The following is a 22,681-nucleotide window of genomic DNA, read 5'->3' on the forward strand; positions in this document are numbered from 1 at the left end:
ACGCTCAAAAACAAAACCAAAAATCAAATGGATCTCCTAAGAATTTTTTATAAGCTAAGACATTTCAATTATATGCAAAGTTAAAAAAAATCTGTTTCACTCACATTTACTGGTATTCTATGGTTAAGAATAGTTAACAAGAAAAAAATGTAATTACTGCCTACCAATAATTCTCAGCCTAGGGAAAAATATACTTGAAAAATCAATGTATGGTTCAATGATTTAGTCTAAAGAGTAAATTTTTGCCGGGCGTGGTGGCGCACGCTTGTAATCCCCGTGCTTGGGAGGCTGAGACAGGAGGATTGCGCGGGTTCGAAGCCAGCTGCGCTGGCTTAAGAGACACTGTTTCCAAATAAAAATGTAAAAATAGGTCTGGGAGTGTAGCCCGGAGGTAGAAGCGCTTCCAGGAACCCCAGTACCACCAAAAAACAAAAAAAAGAGTAAATTTTCACTGACTAAGCAAGACTTTGAAACACTTTAAAGTTTTGCTACTCTTTTTCTATAAACAGACTTCTGTTGGTGTACGCTTTCACTGGCGTTAGGCTTCATGTGACACACACGTACATGAGCACAGTCTCCGGTGTGTTTCCTCTGGATCGTCCGCCGCTCCTCACACCCCCATGGCATTGGTGAGATGGGCGATGGCACGTTTACAGACGGAGCGAGCGCTATTTGAACCATTTCCCGCACACTCTCCCAGCCATCGCTGTCTCCTCCCTGCCCCTCCGCTGCTCTACGGGACCCTCTTCCATGTCTAAAGCCCCTTTTATGAAGCGCAGGCACCTGACCCTTCACCTTCTGAGCCTGGCTGACCCCACTTGGCGTAATACTCACCAGTTCTCTTCATTTCCCTGTCAATGACATAACTTTGTCCTTAAAACTCCCTTGTGTCTGTGTACACGTTCCATCCGTTCATCTGCCGATGGCCGCCTGGGGCGGTTCCATCGTTTGGACGTTGTGGGTTGTGCAGCTCTGAGCAGGGATGTCCGTGTGTCGCTCTAGGATTCTGTTTTCTTTTTTTTTTTCTTTTTTTTTTTTTTTGGTGGTACTGGGGTTCCTGGAAGCCCTTCTACCTCCGGGCTATACTCCCAGACCTATTTTTTTTTTTTTGAAACAGGGTCTCTTACGCCAGCAAGGCTGGCTTCGAACTTGCGCGATCCTCCTGTCTCTGCCTCCCAAGCGTGGGGATTACAAGCGTGCGCCACCACGCCCGGCCTAGGATTCTGACTTTAGTTCTTTGGGAAGATGCTGAGGAGTGGGGGGCAAGGTCATGGGTGGCTCCATTCCTAGTCTTCTGAGGAGCCTTCATGCTTATCTTCCTCGCAGCAGCAGCTGTACTAATTTACAATCCACCAACAGTGTATAAGAGTTTCTGTATATGAACCTGTATAAGGGTTCAGATTCCAAATGCTGTGTGTGTGTGTGTGTGTGTGTGTGTGTGTGTGTGTGTGTGGTACTGGGGCTTAAACCCAGGCGAATTCTACCTCTGAGCTACACCCTGGCCCCTTTTTATTTTATATTTTGAAACAAGATCTGGCTGTGTTGCTCAGGCTGGCCTTAAACTTACAACCCTCCTACCTCAAAGTCACTGGGATCACAAGCACGCACCATCCTACCAACCAGCCAGTGCTTTCAGTGAGATAGTTTATGATTATTTTTTCTGCTTAAAAGCAAACTCGCCCAGCGTGGTGGCACAGACATGTAATCCCTTTACTTGGGAGGCTGAGACAGGAGGATTGCAGGTTCGAGGCCAGCCTCAGCAACTTAGTGAGACTCTATTTCAAAACAAAGAGTAAGAAGGGCTGTGAGTTTCACTTGGAGGTAAAGTGCCTCTGGGTTCAGTCTCCAGTTCCAAATCAATCAATGAATAGTAAAACCAAAAAATATCAAGCAAAAAGATTTCTTCCTGTTTCCTTACGAAATGTACATGCATGGTTTTTATGACCAAAGGGTGGGAAAGAAAAACCCTTAAACCTATCATTTCTTGGCGAGAGGTTGAGTCTGCAGTTGGTTTCCACTGAATCCTACAACTAGCTGGTCCCAGCACCTGTGGTCCCCCCACTTAACACCCAACTTGTTCTGCATCCCCATTTCACCAGCCCCTGAAAACACGCATCAGTCTTAACCATCCTGCAAAGCTGGGGTCCCCAACACCACGGCCCTTCTTGCTCCCATGGCTGCCTCACCTCTGACCCCCCTTCTGCATCCCCGAGCCTTGGTCAGGGACACAGGGACCACTCTAGTGTTTTAGGCAGAAGGAAATATGGCTGAGGGACTGGGCGCTGACATCACAGAGCAGAGCAGGGGCCACGGCCACCCAGGTTTACGACCAGAGCTGTGGTCAGAAAGCCAGGAAGCGCCTTGTCCACCAGAGGCCAGGACATTGCTGCTGACACCGCAGCTGCCCAAGCCCCACAGGCTGCCTCCCTCACACAAGAGGAGAGTGGCCAGCGCCCAGAGGCTTCTAGACCCCGCTCAGACGCAGCAAAACCTAAACCGTCCCTGGAACCCAGGCGGCACAGGAGTCTGTGAAGTGTGCGTCCAGCTGTCAGCCTCAGGGACAGTGAGGAGAGACAGCGGGGATGGAAATGGCGCCGCATGCTACAGGCATAGATGTATTTGCTCACGGTTTACTGAAGATCTCGGAGTCTAGTCCACGGCAGGCCTGGTTCCCTGTGCGGGGCTCAAGCCATGGCGTATGAAGGCAGAGGGAGGGTGAGAACAGGGCCTCTGCTCTCACATCACGGAGGCCAGAAGCCAGCCAGCCAGCCAGTAAGCAAGGGGATTCAAAGACAAAAGTCCCCAGGCCACGCCCAGGCCACGCCCAGGTCCACCCAGGCCACGCCCTCCTGCCTAGGTTGCCGCCCAGGGAACCATCACAGTGGATGCCACTGATGAGATTACCACCACGTGACTCAGTGACACCAACTCTGGACCAACACAGGAGCTCTTCAGGGCACTGTCTATACCTAAGCACAGCGTGGTCGTTGGCACCTGTCATGGGACGCCTTCTACGAGACTCCTCATCCTCCTGGACACTCAGCCATCCTGAGCTGGTCTCTCCGGTCCCTCCCACCGCCCTCTGAGTAGCCACGTTCATTCGTCCCCTGACACATCCCTCCCCTCCCCTGTCTCTGGCTGTCAGCAGTGTGTGAGAGCTGGGTATTTCCTGCAAACATCTCAATAGAACGCCAAAACTTATTTTACTTTTCAGAAATTTCTCCCACGCCCAGTTTTTATTTAATACAGGGAATTGAATCCAGAGACGTTCTACCAGATACACACCTCCAGCCCAATTTATTTTGAAACAGGGTCTCGCTAAGTTGCAGAGGCTGGCTTCAAACCTGTGATCCTCCCTCAGCCTCCCAAGTACTAGTACTTGAGAGTACTAGCACACCTGGCTCAGCCTCCGTTTCTGTTCATTGACTTTCCCCTCTATCCCTGGTTTGAAACCTTCCAGCTTCAACATTCCTTGAGAGCCGCCACTGTGAATTGTGCTACTAAAAATTTACTCCATCATCTGAAACTTACAGTGAAGAAGGCATCATATATTTTACCTGTTTCCCACCCCAAAGGAGTTGAGAAATTTAAATTTAAAAAAGCTTTTTTTTTTTTTGTATGTGTGTGTTTGGTGCTGGGAATTGAACACAGACAGGACAGTCTACACTCCCAGGCCAATTTTTTTTGTTGTTGTTAAAGTTTGTTTGTAAAGATCACCATTCAGGGGCCACTCATTTAATATAAGATTCAAGTGAAACACGAATAAAGAAGCATCACACTATACTACAATTCAAATGAAACAATTTATTAATAATAATTTCGGGAAAAGGCTTGTCTCCTGGGGAAAGTCTGGTATTCCCAGGCGGGGCCTCTCTCAGGGATCTGTGTGGAGAAGCCCAGGCAGTTGGCAGTTGGAGCGCGTCGTCCTGCAGCTGAGTCCTCTCTGGGCGAAGTCCTGATCCTGGGTGCTGGTTCATCCACCTGGCGTTCCTGGCGCGACTTTACTTCTGAAGAATCTGGGGCGCTTCTGCCCCCCTCCCTCGGGACCGACTCTGTTTCTGAAGAGTCTGGGCCGCGTCTGGCCCCCCGTCTCTGGAGCCACTCTGTTGGCTCCGGGGGCCAGGACGCAGCAGCAGCAGGCTTGGAAGAAGCGGGCCACAGTCCTGGTGACCCGCCTCCATCCCCGGGAGTGGGGGGCTGTGCTGGGAGCGGGGGGCCTCCTGGGAGGGCAGCTGGGGGGCCTCCTGGGTGGGCAGCTGAGGGCAATGGCGGGTAGGCTGTGTGTTCTGCCCTCCGGCCTCCACTGTGCGTCCTGGGAGGCCGGGGACTGGGGTCTGCGGAGTTCTGGCTGGCTGGCTGTCCTCTTGGGTGGTAACGGGTAGGCTGAGGGATCTTCTGGGGTCGGAGGTGGCGCCACACACCGAGCCTCTGGCGGGACCTGGACGTGGCGCCCTGCCCCGTGGCACCCATGGTGGAGGATTATCAGGTAGGTCCCCATGGCGGAATTAAACGTCCTGTTCACCACGGCCAGCCAGGTGTCTCGCGGGTGGTACCCAAAGCAGTGCATCACTCCGAGGACTGCCACGTTGGGGCGTTTGGGGAGTGGGTCCCTGGGGGGAGATGAGTACTCCTTACCCGACTGGAGCCACGGGTGCTCCAGGACGTCGGCCATGGTGGCCCGCGACCTGGGGTTTTCGGTCAGAAGATTGAGCAGGAGTCTTCTTGACCAGCCGGTCACATAAGCGGGCAGGAAGTAGTCTTCCCACAGGCTCCGGTTCAACAGCCGCTCCTGGAAGTCCCGGCCTTCGAATGGGCCGGAGCCTATGAACATGAAGTAGAGGACCGCCCCCAGGCTCCAGAGGTCTGCGGCTGTGCCGTAGGCTTCGCGCATGCAGACCTCTGGAGCAGAGTAGCCCTTGTTGCCGCAGAACTCGGTCACCGCTTGCCCGGGCCTGAAGTGGCAGGCCAGCCCAAAGTCGATGACTTTGGCGTTAGTGTGCCAGTCCAGGAGGATGTTGTACGGCTGCAGGTCCCTGTGCAGGATGTGCCTCTGGTGCAGGTAGTTCACCGCATCAACCACCTGCCGGAACAGCCTCCTGGCCTCCTTCTCCTGCAGCACACCCGAAGCCCGCACGTACTGCGCCAGCTGCCCCCCGCTCACGTGCTCCATCACCAGGTAGACGAACTTGCCGGTGACCAGGACCTCGAACAGCTGGACGATGTGCGGATGCTCCACTGCCTTCAGGATAGCCATCTCCCTTCGAAGATAGTGCCTGTGCCTATGTGCAGGCAAGGCCTTCACAGCCACCTGGACGCCCGTGAGGATATGGCGGGCCAGTCTCACCTGGCCAAAAGCACCCTCGCCAATGTCCCTCAGGACCACATAGCTGTCCTTGAGGCCATCCTCAGGGGTCGAGCTGGCTGGGAGGCCTGGCCCGGCCTCTCTACGCTCTCTCCTCCCACACTCCATCGCAAGCTGTAATAACAGCTAACGACGCTATCTATACAAACCAACAACAAGAAACCAATAAACAATCGTACAGCAAAATAACAAACCCAAACCAACAAACGTACACGCGAAACAACAAAGCCCAAAGCGAAACCAACAAATCAGATCAAACGCCACCAACCGCCAAATCTCTAACTGTCTGGGAGTCCTGCAGGACAAAAACCCAGCGGTGGCGAGGGCCTTATATAGCCGATCCTGGAGACTCCATCACAATGGCTCCTGTGAGCTCACCTGGCGGGTCACGGCTGGGTGTGGCCCTCTGTGCCCGGTTCGCCTTGGGCCCCCAGCACCTTGCTGCTTCAGGGCTTGGCTCTCCAGCCTGGGGCTGGGGTGACTGACTCCTTTCCTGGGGACCCTGGATCCAAGCCACCGTAATGGAGGAGCAAATCTCCGCATTCCAAAATACCCCGGCTGTTGCTGTCAGGACCAGGGAGCCAGCCCCGGAGGAGGCAGACACACCGAGTGCTGCTCCCGGGAGCCTTCACCGTGGGCAAGTTGCACAAACATCACGAAACACACCCAGTAGGACTGACAAGAGTCGGACAGTGACAGACGGAGCCAGGGATGGCCCAAGGACAGCCTTAGAAGGCGACGGCTAAGCCAAGATTGACGGACAATGAATGACAAGATGGATATGTGGGGTGGGGGAGGTTCTAGGCCAAGGAACATCCAGTGCAAAGGCCCTAAGGCAGGAGGGACCAAGGCAGTTTTGAGAACAGAAAGTGGGCCAGTATGTCTAAAGTGGTGGGGGACAAGCTGCTGGATAGCGGCCTCAGATAAGGGATAGAGGGAGGTTTGGAGGCCGGTGGAAGCGGGGAGGCTAGGGGAGCCAGAGGGAAGGGCCAGGGTTTTATTCCATGTGTGGTGGCCTGAGAGGGGAGCAGACAGCCAGTGCAGTGGGTTATCCTCCTGGAAGCCTCCAGCTTACACTTAACTCTGTTAAGACCAATCTAGGGCAGGGCTTTCATCAGGAATCTAGGCACTGAGGAGGCTGAGACAGGTTGGAGGCCAGCCTCAGCAACTTAGCAAGACCCTGCCTCAAAGTAAAAAAAACGTTAAAAAGAGCTGCGAGTGGAGCTCAGAGGTAGAATGTCCCTGGGTTCAATCCTGATAAATAAACAATACTATTCTGCCAGACATGGTGGCACATGCCTGGGATCCCACTATTGGGAGGCTGAGATAAGAGGATCTCAGGCTTGAGGCCAGCCTCAGCAACTTAGTGAGGCTCTGCTTCAAAATTAAACACTAATAAAAGAAGCTGGAGTAGCCGGGTGTGGTGGCGCACGCTTGTAATCCCCGCACTTGGGAGGCGGAGACGGGATGATGGCGCAGGTTCGAAGCCAAATGCGCTGGCTTAAGAGACCCTGTTTCCAAATTTTACAAAAATATAAAATAGGTCTGGGAGTGTAGCCCGGAGGTAGAAGGGCTTCCAGGAACCCCAGTACCACCAAAAGAAGAAGAAGAGGAAGAGGAAGAGGAAGAAGAAGAAGAAGAAGAAGAAGAAGAAGAAGAAGAAGAGGAGGAGGAGGAGGAGGAGGAGGAGGAGGAGGAGGAGGAGAAGAAGAAGAAGAAGAAGAAGAAGAAGAAGAAGAAGAAGAAGAAGAAGAAGAAGAAGAAGAAGAAGAAGAAGAAAGAGGAGGAGGAGGAGGAGGAGGAGGAGGAGGAGAAGAGGAAGAAGAAAAAGAAAGCTGGAGTATAACTCAGAGGTAGAATGCCCTGGATTCAGTCCCCATTACCAAAACACAAAAATTAATAAGTGTGGGAGGGGAGAGAGAGCAGGATGGGGTCCAGAGGGAAACGCCAAGCCCTGTGCTTATCACACCAAACCTTATCATGATGTGACTTCACAATGCACCAATGCAAGTATAGTCAGAAAATTTTGTTTTGCGATACGGGGGATGGAACCCAGGGGCGTTCTACCTCCGAGCGACGCCCTCAGCCCTACTTTTTATTCTTTATTTGGAAGCTGGGTCTCACTGAGTTGCAGAGGGCCTCCCTAAGTAGCTGAGGCTGTCCGTGAACCGCGATCCTCCTGCCTCGGCCTCCAGAATGCTGGGATGACAAGTGTGTTAAAATTTTAAAAATAAATAAATAAATAAATAATAGATTTGGATAGCCATGGGGGAATTACCTGCAGAGGCGGGAGGGTTAGAATGGGAAGCCCAGCCACGTTTCCTGACCACGGACAGCCCCTCTGTTCACTCCTGAGGGTAAATGTTGAAAATCGGGGCAGGAGGAATTCTGGAGAGGAAGCACAGGTTAACACCGCCAAACCCCAGAGGGGAAGAAGCCATGGGGCTCAGTCTCCCTCTGGGAACGTCAGGTGAAGTTTAAAGGGGCGCCCTCGCACAGGCCCGGGCATTGTGTGTGTGTGTGTCTGTGTGTGTGTTACTAGGGCTTGAATCCAGGGGGCATTCTACCTCTGAGATATGCCTCTAGCTCTATATTTTTTCTTTTACTTTTTTTTCTTTTTTAAAAAAGTTTAAATTTTTTATTGGTGCACTGTATTCATACATCATAATGGGATAAAAACTTGTGTAGACACACATGCACACATCACCCAGTTAGCCCCTACCCGATCCCCACCCCGTTCCCTCCCCATCCCTGCTTCCCATGCTTGGCTTAGTGGTTGACATCTAGTATTATAGCAATTTATCCAAAATTAACAATGATAATCTCACATAACAGATTCATTTGTCTGATATCAAGCTTTTGATCACTTAGAGATAACATTTCAATATTTCTTTTTGCTTTCTTTCTTACCAGAGGATATTTTTTTCTTTTTTTTAAGGTGAAACTATCATACATTTATTTATTTATTTTTCAGAAAAAAATCTATTCTAACATGAGATATGAACTCTAAATACCCAAAACAATCTCAAAAAAGAACAAGGCTAGAAGATGTACATTTTCTGATATCAAACCTTATAAAACAATAATTGAAACAGTGTAATACTGCTATAAAGGCAGATATATAAACCCGTGGAGTAACATAAAGAGCCTAGAAATAAATTATTTCATATATGGTCAAGTTATTTTTTGATAAAGTTACCAAGAACATTTGGTGAAGAAAATAATAATCTTTTCACTAAATATTGTTGAAAAGTAATAATTACATGAAAAAGAATAAAATTGGACCCTTACCTAACACCATATACAAATATTAACTCAAAATAGATAAAAGACCTAAATGTAAATCTTAAGACTATAAACTTTTAGAAGAAAACCTGGGTCATAAAACTTCACAACATTTAAATTGGCAGTGATTTCTTGGATATGATTCCAAAGGCACAGGCAACAAAAGAATAAACAAACTTCCTAAAAAATAAAAAATATTGTACATCCAAAGACAATGTAAACAGAGTTAAAAGTTACTGATAGAATGGGATAAAACATTTCCAAATGCTATATCTGAAGGTATATTAATATTCCAAATAGAAATCCTAAAAATTAGCAACAATAAAAGCAAACAATACAATTTAGAAATAGGTAAAAGATTAACATAAACAATGAATCTCCACAGATAACCAATCTTAGTTGTCTGTTGGATGGAAAATCTTGTTTCTCTGATTCTGGTGTGTGTTACCTATTTCTTCTTTGTAATTAATCTCTTTGAGTATTTTCACTAGTGCTGGTTTTGAAGACATAAACTCCTTCAGTTACTGTTTGTCATGGAATATTCTTATTTCCCCATCTAATTTGATAAGATAGTTTTGCTGGGTAGGAAAATTTTGGCTGGAAGTTGTTTTCTTTCAGAGTTTGGAATATGTTACTCCAAGCCCTCCTGGCTTTGGTTTGACTTGGTTTGGGAAGTCTGGAGTGATTCTAATTGGTTTACCTCTGAATGTCACTTGGCCTTTTGTTTTTATTGCCTTTAAGATTCTCTGCTTGGCTTCCACATTAGTCATTTTGACAATTATGTGGCATGGGGATCCTCTTCTCTGATCCTGTCAAAAGGGACTCCTATAAGTTTCCTGGACCTATGTATCGATCTCTTGCTCTATGTTTGGAAATTTTTTTGCTATTATTTCTTTGAAGAGATTATTGATCCCTTTGATTTCACCTTCTTTTCTCTCCTCTATTCCAATTATTCTTAGGTTAGCTCTTTTAAAATGGGCCCATATTTCTTCAATGTCAGATTTCTGCTGTCTGATTTTTTTTCTAAGTTATAAATTATGTGTTTGTTTTTGGAGTGATCATGTTTTAGGAGCAAGATTCTATTCTCCATGTGGTCTAATCAATTGTTTATACTTTGAATTGATGCCTTTACCTCAATGATTGCATCCTTTATTTCTTTTAGACTCTCTCTAAATTATTTTAGGAGGTCCTGTATTATTTCTACAGTTATATTCCTGATTTGATCTTCTGGAGATCTCTGAAATTCTGTGTTATCAGGTTCTGATAATATAGGGTTGTGGGCATTCATTGCTCTATTGTTGTTCCTCTTTCCCATGATTTCAGAATTTTGTGCCTTCCCTGGGTCACTATGACTTCACTTAGGATGCTCTGTATCTCGAGTCTGTGGTAATAACAGCCGCCACTACTCCTTTACTGGGTTGTATTGCAAAGTCTCAGACCCAGGGAGTTAATCGAGGCTGCGTGAGACTGTGGGGGTGCCGGGCTGGGCGTTTTCCCATGGGGAGCTGCGACTAGGGTGTGGTATCTCTGCTACCGCTACTCCTTCACTGGGTTGGACTGCAAAATCTCAGACCCAAGGAGATTATCAAAGCTGCACAAGTCCCTGGGGGTGCAGTACAGGGATTTCTCCTTTAGGGGCCGCAATTTTACTCACAGTTATTGTGCATGCTGATCAGGAGCTGTCGCAGGGCACTGTGAACTCGCTGTTGCTGCTGCCAATATGGCGCCGCTGCCACACCCTCGGCCGTGAGACTGGCGTATTTCTTTTCAAGTTCTGAGCTCCGTTCTGAGTCTCGGGAAGGTGTGATGAGCTTGGCCACTGGGAGTTTTAGGCCGGCATGGCTCCGCCGCTGCATTGCAGGCTTGATTTCTTTTTGGGTCTCTGGTTGTTCTTCTAGTCTTTTTTTCTCTGTCCCTTGTGTTTACATTTTTTATTTCTCTGCTGATGGCATTTTCTGGCTATGAAAAGTGCTGATTTTGTGGCAATAGAGATGGAGTTTTAGCAGGGCTTGTAAACACTGCTTTTCTCGGTCACCATCTTCCCGGAAGTCCTTTTCTTTTACTTTGGAACAATGTCGCACAAAGTCAGTGAAGGTCTCTCTGGAACCTGCCATCTTCCTGCCTCAGCCTCCTAGGTCCTGAGATTACAGGCCTGTGCCACCATTTCATGGTGGCCAGTCCATTCTTCTGAGAACAGCTTCATTGGCTGTTAGCAAAGCCAATGAAGTTACCAACCAACACACACACATGCCAGAATTACATTGTACCCTTTGAATGTTGTGTGTTCTTTAGGAGGAGGTCCAGGCAGGCCGGGGAGTTTCTTCCTTTAATGGCATTAGAGCTGGGTGTGGTGGCCCACGCTTGTAATCCCAGCATTTGGAGGCGGAGATCTGAGGATTGAGGTTCAAGGACAGCCTCAGCTACTTAGCGAGGCCCTTCGCAACTAAGTGAGACCCGGTTTCAAAAGTAAAAAGACAGCCAGGCATGGTGGCACACGCTTGTAATCCCAGCATGCGGGAGGCTGAGACAGGAGGATCACAGTTTGCGGACAGCCTCAGCTACTTGGTGAGGCCCTTTGCAACTCAGAGACACCCTGTTTCAAAATAAAGAATAAAAAATAGGGCGGGGGGGTGTAGCTCAGAGGTACAATGTCCCTGGTTTCCATCCCCAGTACTGCAAATAAAATAAAATAAAATTACTAAAATAATAGGGTTGAGGGTGTAGCTTGGAGGTAGAATGCCCCTGTGTTCCATCCCCAGGACCACAATAAATAAATAAATAAATAAATAAATAAATAAATAAATAAATTTCATAGCTTTTCTGGTGCTGAGCCATGCCGGGCTTCCTGAATGAGAAGTCATTTCAACCACCACTGAACTTTTAAGAGCCTTCTCCCCAGTAACCACTGCGAACATTAAACCTCCCGCCAGGCCTGATTTAGCATGCAGTGTGGACGGCCAGATGAGTAGAGAGAAAAAAATAGTGGTAGACAAGGGAAATAAACCTAGATGGAGGAACAAGGCTGTGGGGAGTCCCCTTCGTGAATGGATAAGCCACGGGGTCGTCCCCCGTGCTCTCTGGACCCTGGAAACATTCAGCTTCTGATGTCTGATGTGGCCGCCGCTGGCTGCATGGGGTTATTGGATACCCAAAAGATGTCTTGTCTGCCTGGGGACCTGAATTTTTAATTTAATAACTTCTAAAATATTGGAATAATTTTAGACTTTTGGAAGAGTAGTGAAGATGGCGAAGAGATTCCTATTTTAATAATCTTTATGGGAGAAGGGGGCACTAAAGATTCGAGCATGCTAGACAAGTTTTCCACCACTGAGTGACACCCACAGCCATCCCACAGCCCTTACTCTGTCTCCTGGTTAACATCTCCCATTATCATCGTCCATTGGTCGAGACGATGAAAGTACCTGGGTGTGGTGGTGCACACCTGTAAGCCCAGTACTTGGGAGGTTGACTCAGAAGGATCACAGGTTTGAGGACAGCCCTCGGCAATGTACTGAGCCCCTCAGCAGCTTAGTAGAACCCTTTCTCAAAATAAAATGTTAAAAAGGGCTGTGTAGCCAGGAGTGGCAGCACACACTTGTAATCCCAGCATTCGGGAGGCTGAAACCAGAGGATCATGGTTCGTGGCCAGCCTCAGCTACTTAGTGAGGCCCTCTGCAACTTAGTGAGACCCTGTTTTAAAATAAAGAATAAAAAATAGGGCAAGGGGTGTAGCTTGGAGGTCGAATGCCCCTGGGTTCCATCCCCAGCACCACAGGCACAATGATATTAGCGTACTTTATCTGACTTCACTAGGAACTGAACATCAGACCCGATTTGGATTTCATGTTTTGCCACTTGTGTCCTTTTCCTGGTCTAGGATGGAATCTTGGGAACTGCGCTGCTCTTAGATTTTATTTAAACTTGATTTGTTTAAGTAGCCGCCTTGGCTGGTTGCTACTGCCTCCCACAGAGCGAATGTGGAGAGGGAAATTGTCTTCTGAGCCTCTGGGTCCGCGATGTGCGTTGAACTTGTATTTTAGCTTTTCTTAAGGACGGAGGAAAAATGTATTTATTGACGTTGCCCTGCTGGGGTTTAGGGAAGGATACTTCAGGAAACAGGAGTCAAGATGGAGCTTTGTCCAGCCTTGGGGACTGAGCCCAGACCCAGATCATTCTCTGGCCTTCAGCAGCCCCAGAGACCCTTCATTCAAGGGGATTGAACAAGTGCCTTTGCAGAGGCCCTGGTTCAGGGAGGACTTGCTGCAGAGCACGGGGAGCCAGGGAGGAGCAAGTGCAGGCACACAGGGGCTTGCCTTCAAGAGGGGCCCTGGGGAAGAGGTTCCGGCACTCAGGCCCCGCCCTCACCCGCACCTCCTGCCGCAGGTCAGGAAGCCGAGGTCACCTGGCTCTCCCCTAAAGGACCACAGCGAGGGTCCCCCCGGCCCATTGCAGAATTAGCAAGTGGTCAGGCTCAGAGCTGCTTCCAAACCCTTAAATCAGACCTCCCTGTTGATTTCAGGGGAGGCCCTGGTGCCTCCGTTTGGAAAGGGGCTTGTGTCTTCTTTTAGAACCTGTGTTCCTGGCCGCCGCTGACCCCAGGGACTTACATTGTCCGGTTTGACTTCCAGTAACCAAGGAGAGTAGAAGTCAACCCTCAAACCCACAGGTGAATGAATATACTGAGAATACAGTTTGCCCCCAAGCCAGGGTAGGCAGTCAGCGTCTCTCCGAGCCAGACAGAAATTTCTGAAATAGAAAACAGAAATTTCTGAAGTAGACCTGCAGCGCCTCCTGGGGAATGGGGGGAGAGGAGGAGGAGACTTTGGTCCCAGTGTACCTTCAGAGATGCTTAGCACACGACTAGCTATGATATCTTCCCGACCTCAGGACCTGCATTGCTATGGCCTTAGCAAGCCGTAACCCAGCTAAGCTGCCCCAAATGATTTCCGTGTCTTTATTTGTGTAGGAGCACTGAGCCCTGCTGCTCTGTGAGATTTAAGGTCACGCCAGCATATGTTAAAAGCCTCCTGTTAATAAGCAATTTAAATCTAAATAATGGGGGCATTTATCCTCAGGTCTTTGGATCCTAAGACCACAGTCCTTCCCTTCACCATTTAGTATTTATACTAAGCACCCTGCAGAAGTGGTATTTTTAAGCCCGGGCGTGGTGGCGCACACTGGTAATCCCAGCATTCGGGAGGCTGAGACAGGAGGATCGTGGTTCGCGGACAGCCTCAGCTACTTAGTGAGGCCCTTTGCAACTCAGTGAGACCCGGTTTCAAAATAAAGAATAAAAAAACAGGGCAGGAGGTGTAGCTCGGAAGTCGAATGCCCCTGGGTTCCATCCCCAGACTTGCAAATAAAAATAAAAAGAAGTGGTTTTCTTTGTGACTCAGACAGTGCCCTCTACCATGTTGAATATAAAATGGATGGATAAGTGGGTGGGTGAGTGGGTGGGTGGATGGATGGATGGATGGATGGATGGATGGGTAGGTGGATAGGTGGGTGGGTAGATGGATGGATAAGTGTGAGGATGGATGGATGGATGGATGGATGGATAGATGGGTAGGTGGATAGGTGGGTGGGTAGATGGATGGATAAGTGTGAGGATGGATGGATGGATGGATGGATGGATGGATGGATGGATGGATAGGTAGGTAGATAGGTGGGTGGGTAGATGGATGGATGGATGGATGGACGGGTAGGTGGATAGGTGGGTGGGTAGATGGATGGATAAGTGTGAGGATGGATGGATGGATGGATGGATGAATGGATGGATGGATGGATGGACAGGTAGGTAGATAGGTGGGTGGGTAGATGGATGGATGGATGGACGGGTAGGTGGATAGGTGGGTGGGTAGATGGATGGATAAGTGTGAGGATGGATGGATGGATGGATGGATGGATGGATGGATGGATGGATGGATAAGTGTGAGGATGGATTGATGGATGGATGGATGGATGGATGGATGGATGGATGGATGGATAAGTGGGTGGGTAGATGGATGGATGGGGGATGGAAGGATTTCAAGACATACTGCCTCAATGCTCCCAGGTTTTTTATCTTGAGGGGAGACTAATCCAGAACTTAAGGAGATATTGGAGGAGGAAGGTGTCCGGGCTGATTTTCATGTGCTCTTCCATATTCTTCAGGAAACAAGAACCTCACCAGTGGGGCGTGGAGAATGGAACATTTATACTGGGGGGAACAGGGCTAAGAAATGGAAAATTCTGGGAGCGTGAGACCTGAGTGGCAGAAGTTTCGAGCTCTTTGTGGCTTGGTCTTTTTTTTTTTTTTTTTTTTTTTGGCTAACTTTTCTTACATCCTTGTTTTTATCCACTTCTGCCCACCTGGACCTCCTTCTCCTTTCTTCTCAACTACCCATGCCCTCCTCTGATCATACACCTCCCAAGCTTCTCCTTGTCTACCTGTCAGATTGCTTATAAGATGAAATCTTATGGACGTGTGGGTGCCTGCGGTCGGTGACACTTACTTCTGAAGTTGACAAAAGTTACCAGAGATTTTAGTCCCTCCCTCCTCTTTAATTTTTTTTTAAAAAAACCCTGAGTTTGGCATTTTCATTTTTTTCTTCTATCCCCGGCCTGAATTATCTCCCTGATGGTTATGAATGATCCTTGACTAATTACGCCCCCTCTGCCCCAGGCTGGAGGCCTCAGAAGCCCCAACTCTGGTCTCATTTACTCTGAGGCTGACGCTCGGTGAGTTGGGAGCCCAGAGGCAGGGAATGCCAATTAGGAGTGCTCGTGGACGAGGTGGCGGTCCTGATCTCCACTGATGAGATCTCTCAACGCGGCTGGGAGCGTGAGACAGAAATACAATGAGACAGGGTGTCAGAGGAGAGCCGCCGTGTGGGGAGAGATGGTCGGATGGAAAAATTAGTTTTTCTTTGCCGGTAATTGTTTTGACATGAGTAGTAATTAGCCAGCAGCCGACAGACCGGAACTGAAGGGAGAACAACGGGCTGGATTAGGGGCAGGATGCCTGTGTGTTGGATGGTTCCTGGCCGTTGTTAGCACGTCGGGCTGCAAGCCCAGGGTGCAGGATGGAGAGGATATGCACGTTGAGGTCCTGGGAAGGGGGAAGAGGGGTCAAAAGGGCAGCCTCTGCCCTCAAGGGGCTGGGGACAACCAGGGTTCATGGGGACCTAGAGTCATTTCTGATAGAGATGTTACCTGCTGGGGTAAAACACGTGTGTTACATTTCTTTTCTTTTCTTTATTTTTTTTTATGGTACTGGGGATGGAATCCAGGGGCATTCTACCTCTGAGCTACACCCCAGCCATATATATATATATATATATATATATATATATATATATATATATATATATATATATATATATTTATATTCTGTGGGTCTGGGAATGGAACCCAGAGGCATTTGACCTCCAAGCTACACTCCCTGCCCTATTTTTTAGTCTTTATTTTGAAGCAGGGTCTCACTGAGTTGCAGAGGGCCTCACTAAGTAGCTGAGGCTGGCTGCAAAACTGCGATCCTCTGTCTCAGCCTCCCAAATGCTGGGATTACAAGCGTGCGCCACCACGCCCGGCCATGCATTTCATTGTCAAAGACTGAGCTGTGGTTCTGTTTTGTGCTGATTTTGTCAGATTTTAGAATCAGGGTGATGTTGGCTTTGTGCATGCCCTGGGTGAGCCAGGCTACAGTTTCTGCCTGTGTATTACTTTCTTGAGAGTCTAGATGGATTTGCCCATAAAACAATGGGCAAATGGCCATTGGGTCCAGTGCCTTTGGTCAGGAGTTAATTTTTTTTTAAGGCTTTGCTCTTCGGGGCATGTCTAGTGTTCTTTGAAACCATTTGGCAATTTGTATCATAGGGAAGGTTTGTTTTTTGTTAGCATAGGATTCAAAATAATATGCTTGTATATTTAAAAAAAAAAGACTCTCCTGTGTTATGCTTATGTTTCTAACTCCTTATTCTGAACATTGGTGATCACTCTCAAATCAAGCTGGCTTATTTCTTTTTTTATTATGATTTCTACACACACACACACACACACACACACACACACACACACACGCACACACGCAGAACCAGGTCTGGGTTGCTAATGTCTTACTCTTCCTTACACTGTAAGTTTCCACCGCTGGTCCTGTCTCTTTTTCTCCTTTGACTTATCTCATTGGCCTTTTACATCCCCCCCCCTAAAATCATAAAGTGACTCTTTACCCAATGTATTTTTATTCCTTTGAGTTTGGTAACAAAATAAGGAAAGCTGTTGATTCTCTTCCCAAATATAATTCCAGATTTATCCCATTTATTATTATTATTATCATTATTATTATTATCGTGGTACTGGGGTTCCTGGAAGCCCTTCTACCTCCGGGCTACACTCCCAGACCTATTTTTACATTTTTATTTGGAAACAGGGTCTCCTAAGCCAGCGCGCATGTGTGGCTGGTTTCGAACCTGCGCGATCCTCCTGTCTCCGCCTCCCAAGCGCGGGGATTACAAGCGTGCGCCACCACGCCCGGCTCTCCCTTATTATTTTTATATACGGCATAATTGTGGCCTTACATTCTCTTTTGACCCGATGTTATTTAAGAGGGTGTTTTCTTGGCAGATGTAGTGGGGCACACCTATAAAACCAGTACTTGAGAGGCTGAGATAGGAGGGTCGCAGGTTCAAGGCCAGCCTCAGTGACTTCTTGAGACCCTCAGCAATGTATCAAGACCTTGTCTCAAAATAAAAAAAAAAATAGATGTGGATCGTAACTCATAGGTTAAAATGTCCCTGGTTTAAATTTCTAATACCACAAGAAGAGCAGGGAGGGTAAACTTTTCTTAAGTTTCCAAGGGTTTGCAAGTTGGGAGATGGGGAACTTTGTGTATATTTTTATTCGTTCATTTTCATTCATTATTTATATCTACTTTTCTTGCTTTCGGATCAAAGCACGGAGCCCGCTTTGCCTGCGCCTTTTGCCATTTATTGACAGTTTCTTTGCGGTGTGAACGTGACCAGCTTCTTAACGTCCCCTGGCCTCCCGGCGGAAGACGCCACCTTTGCTTATGGGGAATGAAGGAGATTTCATAGTCTAAGTCCAGTGGATTCTGATGAAATATTCAGACCTTGTTTGTGTTTATTACTCTGGTCCCATAACCAGTCCCCAACTGGAAGCAGGATCCTGAGGGGTTTTCCGCTGCTGTCTCTAAACGCTGCGGCAGCCCTGTTGGACGCGCTTGGTCCCGGCTCTCTGCTGAGTCAAGCCTCCCAGGCGCTGTCCTTGTCTGGCACAAGTTTACCTTCCGTCTGATGCCCTTGCTGGCCTAGCGTGGTGCCGCTCTGGGTAGTTCTCTGAGCATTCTCCCTAACACCGGGGAGCCCTGGCCACCCCCTCATAAGCTGCCTTTTGGGTTGGGTTGATATAATCGGCATCTGGCCCGTCTCCTGGGCATCTGGCCTGTGGCTGGCCACCCAGGGCTAATTTGCTTATTCTTGTAGGTTCCCCCGCCCTGCACTAGGAGCCTGCTCGGTCCAGTTTTCTGCGTGCCCTTCTTTGGGAGTCCGGGGCAGGCCCTGTAGCACAGGGGAAGCCCGCCGCCCACCCGAGTACTCTGCTAAGGGGCTCGGCACCCATACAGCCTGCGCCTTCCACCTGCACCTCCCAGCGAGTGGTTGCCACCTGCCCGTATTGCTCCCTGTTATAGGTCGGGGTCCCACATCCCAAATGCCTGAGAACAGAAGTATTTGGCGATTTGGGATATTTACAGATACATATTGAGATATCTTGGATATGCGACCCAAGCCTAAACACAAAATTCATTTATGTGTTATATATACCTTATATACCTAGCCTGAAGATAATTTTGACAAAATACACACACACATATGTATGTATGTATACATATATATATATAATATATACATGTCTGTATATATATACATCTTTTTTTCAGTACTGAGGATTGAACCCAGGGCCTCACTCATGTTACTCAAATACTCCACAACTCAGCTACAGTCCCGTCCCTTTTTTTATAAACCGATACGCTATAGTCTCACACCATAATGTGGATCATGTTGACAATGGCGATACTCACAGGGAACCTGGGGCCCCCCTTCCCCATTTCCCTCCCTCCCAATACTGAGTGTCCAGGTTAACAATGTTACATTCACATGTCTACACATTCGAATGTAGCTTTTCCATTAGTGAACCTCAGCCTTCTTCCTCCTCTACCCTTCCTTCCTGGCTTCCCTGAGGTTTCCCCACCATTATCTAGGGTCCCTCTGGTATCCACAATGCTCCCTAGCTTGAGGATACTAGAGAAAACATATGTCCCTTCTCTTTCTGTGTTTGGCTGATCTCACTTAACATAATGTTCTCCAGGGCTTTCCATCTTCTTACAAATGACATAATTTTGTTCTTTTAGCTGAGTAGAATTCTATTGTGTGTATTTCCCATAATTTTGCGATCCATTCATCTGTTGATGGAGACCTAGGTTGGTCCTATATTTTGGCCATTACGAATTGTGCTGCTATGAACATGGGTGTGCATAGGTTACTGTAGTTCTCTGACTTCAAGCCCTTTGGAAAGTTACCCAGGAGTGGTAGAGCTGACTCTACACTAGCAAAACAAATGACCCAATCAAGAAATGGGCAACTGAGTTGAATAGACACTACACAAGAGAAGAGATGCAGAGGTCCAATAGACACATGAAAAAAATGTTCAACATCAGTAGCCATCAGGGAGATGCAAATCAAAACTACGCTGAGATTCCATCTAACCCCAATCAGAGTGGCAAACATAAATAAATCAAATGACAACAAATGTTGGCGAGGATGTGGAGAAAGAGGAACTCTTCTACAATGTTGGTGGGAGTGCAAAATAGTTCAGCTGCTATGGGGATCAGTGTGGAGATTCCTTAGAAAACAAGGAATGGACCTATTCCTTTTTAATGTAATTTAGCTTAATTTTACTGGTACTGGGGATGGAACCCAGGTCATTCTACCTCCAGACTACACCCTTCACCCTTTGTGTTTATTTGTTTTAATACAGAGTCTTGCTAAGTTGATGAGAGTCTCAGTAAGTTGCTGAGGCTGGCCTCAAGCCTGCAATCCTCTTGTCTCAACCTCCCAAGTATTGGGAATGTAGACGTGCGCCACCACGCCCAGCTCCTTTTTATTTTATTTGAGACGGGGTCTCACTAAGTTTCCCAGGCTGGCCTTGAACTTGCAATCTTCCTGCCTTGACCTCCCAAACAGCGAACAATATTTTAAACAGTTGTGCGCACGACACAGTTTTACAGTGCGAGTGCGTGATGTTTTATACATGATGTCGTGTCCACACTCTAGGAAGCATCGTGGATTTGGGATCTGGTGATTAGAGATGAGCAACCCGGGAGTGCTGGTGGCTTTTACCCATGTTCTCCTTTCCTTTCTGCCACACCGCAGAGCTTTCTCAAGAATCATGAGTTGAACATCAGTTTTCACATCTTCCCCTACTCTGACATATGTATGCGCCATTTCATCCAATCCCGGGATGCTAATGTGGCTGACTTCCCTGGTCTCTAGAGATGGAGCGATCTTGTGGTACCCAGGGACTAAACTGAGGATGGAGACCAGCATCCCTCCCCTTCCCCATCCCTCCCTTCTTTTCTTAGCAACCTCCTGAGGCTCTGCTCCCAAATTTTAAAAAAGTAAAAAGGCTAGGGGTGTCACTTGGAGACAGAAAGTCCCTGGGCTCACTCCCCAGGAGCATCACCAACATCACCGCAAAAATCTTCAACCGGTGTAAAGTCTATGCAAATATATCCCGATCCTGAAACAGTTCTGGTCCCAAGCATTTCAGGTATGTTTTGCTAAACTAATACATAGTCCTGAGAAGAGACGTGGTCCCTGACAGTCAGGAATTTGGGTGCTGGGGCTGTGAGAGGTGCTTTTCACCCACTGCTAGGTCTGCAGCTAATGGCCAAGTCCTGAGAGATGCTCGTAGCCACGTGAGGCCTCCCAGAGCCAGGAAGGGTGGGAAAAACAGACCTGCAGCGGCCAGACATCGAAGGCGCCTACTCGTGGCCCGAGCAGCATCTGAGCCCTGTCTCTGTCCCCGCAGTGAATGGATACCACGCGTCAGGGACCCCAGCGCACCCTCCAGAGGCTGCCCACATGAGTCTCCGAAAACCCACCGGTGATTCCCAGGTAAGGGTCCCGCCAGGGGAGGCCCAGGAAGGGTTCACTAATGATGGGGATATCATGCTTGGGAGACTGAAACAGGAGGAGGATCACAGGTTCGAAGTCAGCCTCAGCAACTTAGCCAGACCCTCAGCAATGCAACGAGACCCTGCTTCAAAATAAAAAGAACTGGGGGTGTAGCTTGGAGCTAGAATGCCCCTGGATTCAGTCCTCAGTAGCCAAAAAAGGAAGGAAGGAAGGAAGGAAGGAAGGAAGGAAGGAAGGAAGGAAGGAAGGAAAGAAGGAAGGAAAGAAAGATGGGATGTCATGAGGTTCCAGTTGTTTACAGCCAGCTCGGCCTCTAAGAAGAAAGTGATGACACATCTGGGTGGTCTGATGTTTCCTGATGGGGAGAAAGCTGACCGGATGTAGCAGGTTGGTTTTCTAGAAATTCAGGGTAGCTGGGAGGAGGGTGGTATTAGACACTCAAAGTCAGAGCAGAGGGGTCCATTCTGCTGTCTACCTAAAGCCCAGGTGTTCCATTACTTTGAGGATATGGGCAAGCCAGACATGGTGATGCACACCTGTAATCCCAGCATTTGGGAGGCTGAGACAGGAGGATCGCGGTTCTCAGGGCCAGCCTCAGCTACTTAGTGAGGCCCTTTGCAACTCTGTGAGACCCTGTTTCAAAATAAAAAATTAAAAATAGGGCTGGGGGTGTAGCACAGGGGTAGAATGCCCCTGGGTTCTATCCTCAGTACTGCAAATAAATGAATGAATAAATAAACAATAAATAAATAAATAAATAAATAAATAAATAAATAAATATAAAATTAAATTTAAAGGGCCAGGGGTGTAGACTGCCCCTGGGCTCGATTCCCTAGTACAAAACAAATCAAGACTCCGGATAAGCCAGGCCATTATCGTCCTCTGACCCTGGTCTCTCCCATCCCCATGGAATTTACCCAGAATGGCGTTTAGCAATGTCTGATCCTCTCACTTACGAAGCCATTGTAGCTGTGGAGCGGGAAGAACTGGGAGTGTCTCTTAAGATTCCAGAGCCGCTTTTCCTACTCACGCGCTCAGTCGACACACATGCGCACTGCACTTCACGCAGTGCCCGAAGCAGGCGTGGGTACCATCCCCGAGGCGTTCGGTGTCTCGTGCAGGTTCACACGGTGACTCGGGGCTCAGTCTGGCACTGGGGCCCCATCGCCTGCTTCCCCCATTCCATTAAACCGCATCAAAGAAACTAGAGGCCTCGTCTTACTAAGTCTCCTCACAAATTATCAAGAAGGGGTTTAAAAAGAACCTTCCAGGTTAATCTCTACCGGACTTGGAATTAAAATGCACAGGTCCAGGGATGGTGCTGATGCTGATTTTGGTGATGCTAATGATGCTGATGCTGATGCTGATGGCGGATGATGGTGCACGGCGGTGATGCTGGTGATGCTGGTGATGCCGCTGCCACTGATGTGAACATTGATAGCTGTGTACGCAGCGGCCTCGAGGGACCAGGCGCTGAAAATAAAAGCCCCCTGTCCGTCTCTTAGCACCATCGCTAAAAGATGTGGCGCTCACCCTCGATGGGAGCAGACTGTTAATCTGGGGAAACTTATTAAGTTGTTCTCCTAAGAGGCTGAGCATTGACCGGGCTCCTGTTCAGCTAACTCCGGCAGGGAATTTGGACATGGCTGTAGGTCAGGATTTCTTAAACTCGGGTGGACTTTTGAGCCTCTCGGACCTCTTGTTCAGAGCAGAGTCTGATTCAGGAGGTCTGGGGTGGCGTGCACAAGCCCCTAGGCATTGCTGTCGCTGCTGGGGACCAAGCCCTGGGTAATAGGGAGGAAGGCTCAGTCAACGGTTCACAGCGGTGTTTCTGTCCCTC

At 48.3% G+C, this 22,681-nt stretch overlaps 1 protein-coding gene across 1 annotated transcript in view; it reads left to right on the forward strand.

The window, feature by feature from the left end:
• GAS7 (growth arrest specific 7) overlaps nucleotides 1-22,681 on the forward strand; it is a gene marked incomplete at both ends in the record, with an annotated part of 266,571 nt that overhangs the window by 200,556 nt on the left and 43,334 nt on the right. Inside the window, one exon of the mRNA XM_080712190.1 lies at nucleotides 20,735-20,820. Within this exon, the coding sequence (XP_080568316.1) occupies nucleotides 20,735-20,820 (86 nt within the window). The remainder of the gene's footprint in view (nucleotides 1-20,734; nucleotides 20,821-22,681) is intronic.

Source organism: Muscardinus avellanarius (genome assembly GCF_963383645.1).
Source record: "Muscardinus avellanarius genome assembly, chromosome: 16".
NCBI lineage: Eukaryota > Metazoa > Chordata > Mammalia > Rodentia > Gliridae > Muscardinus > Muscardinus avellanarius.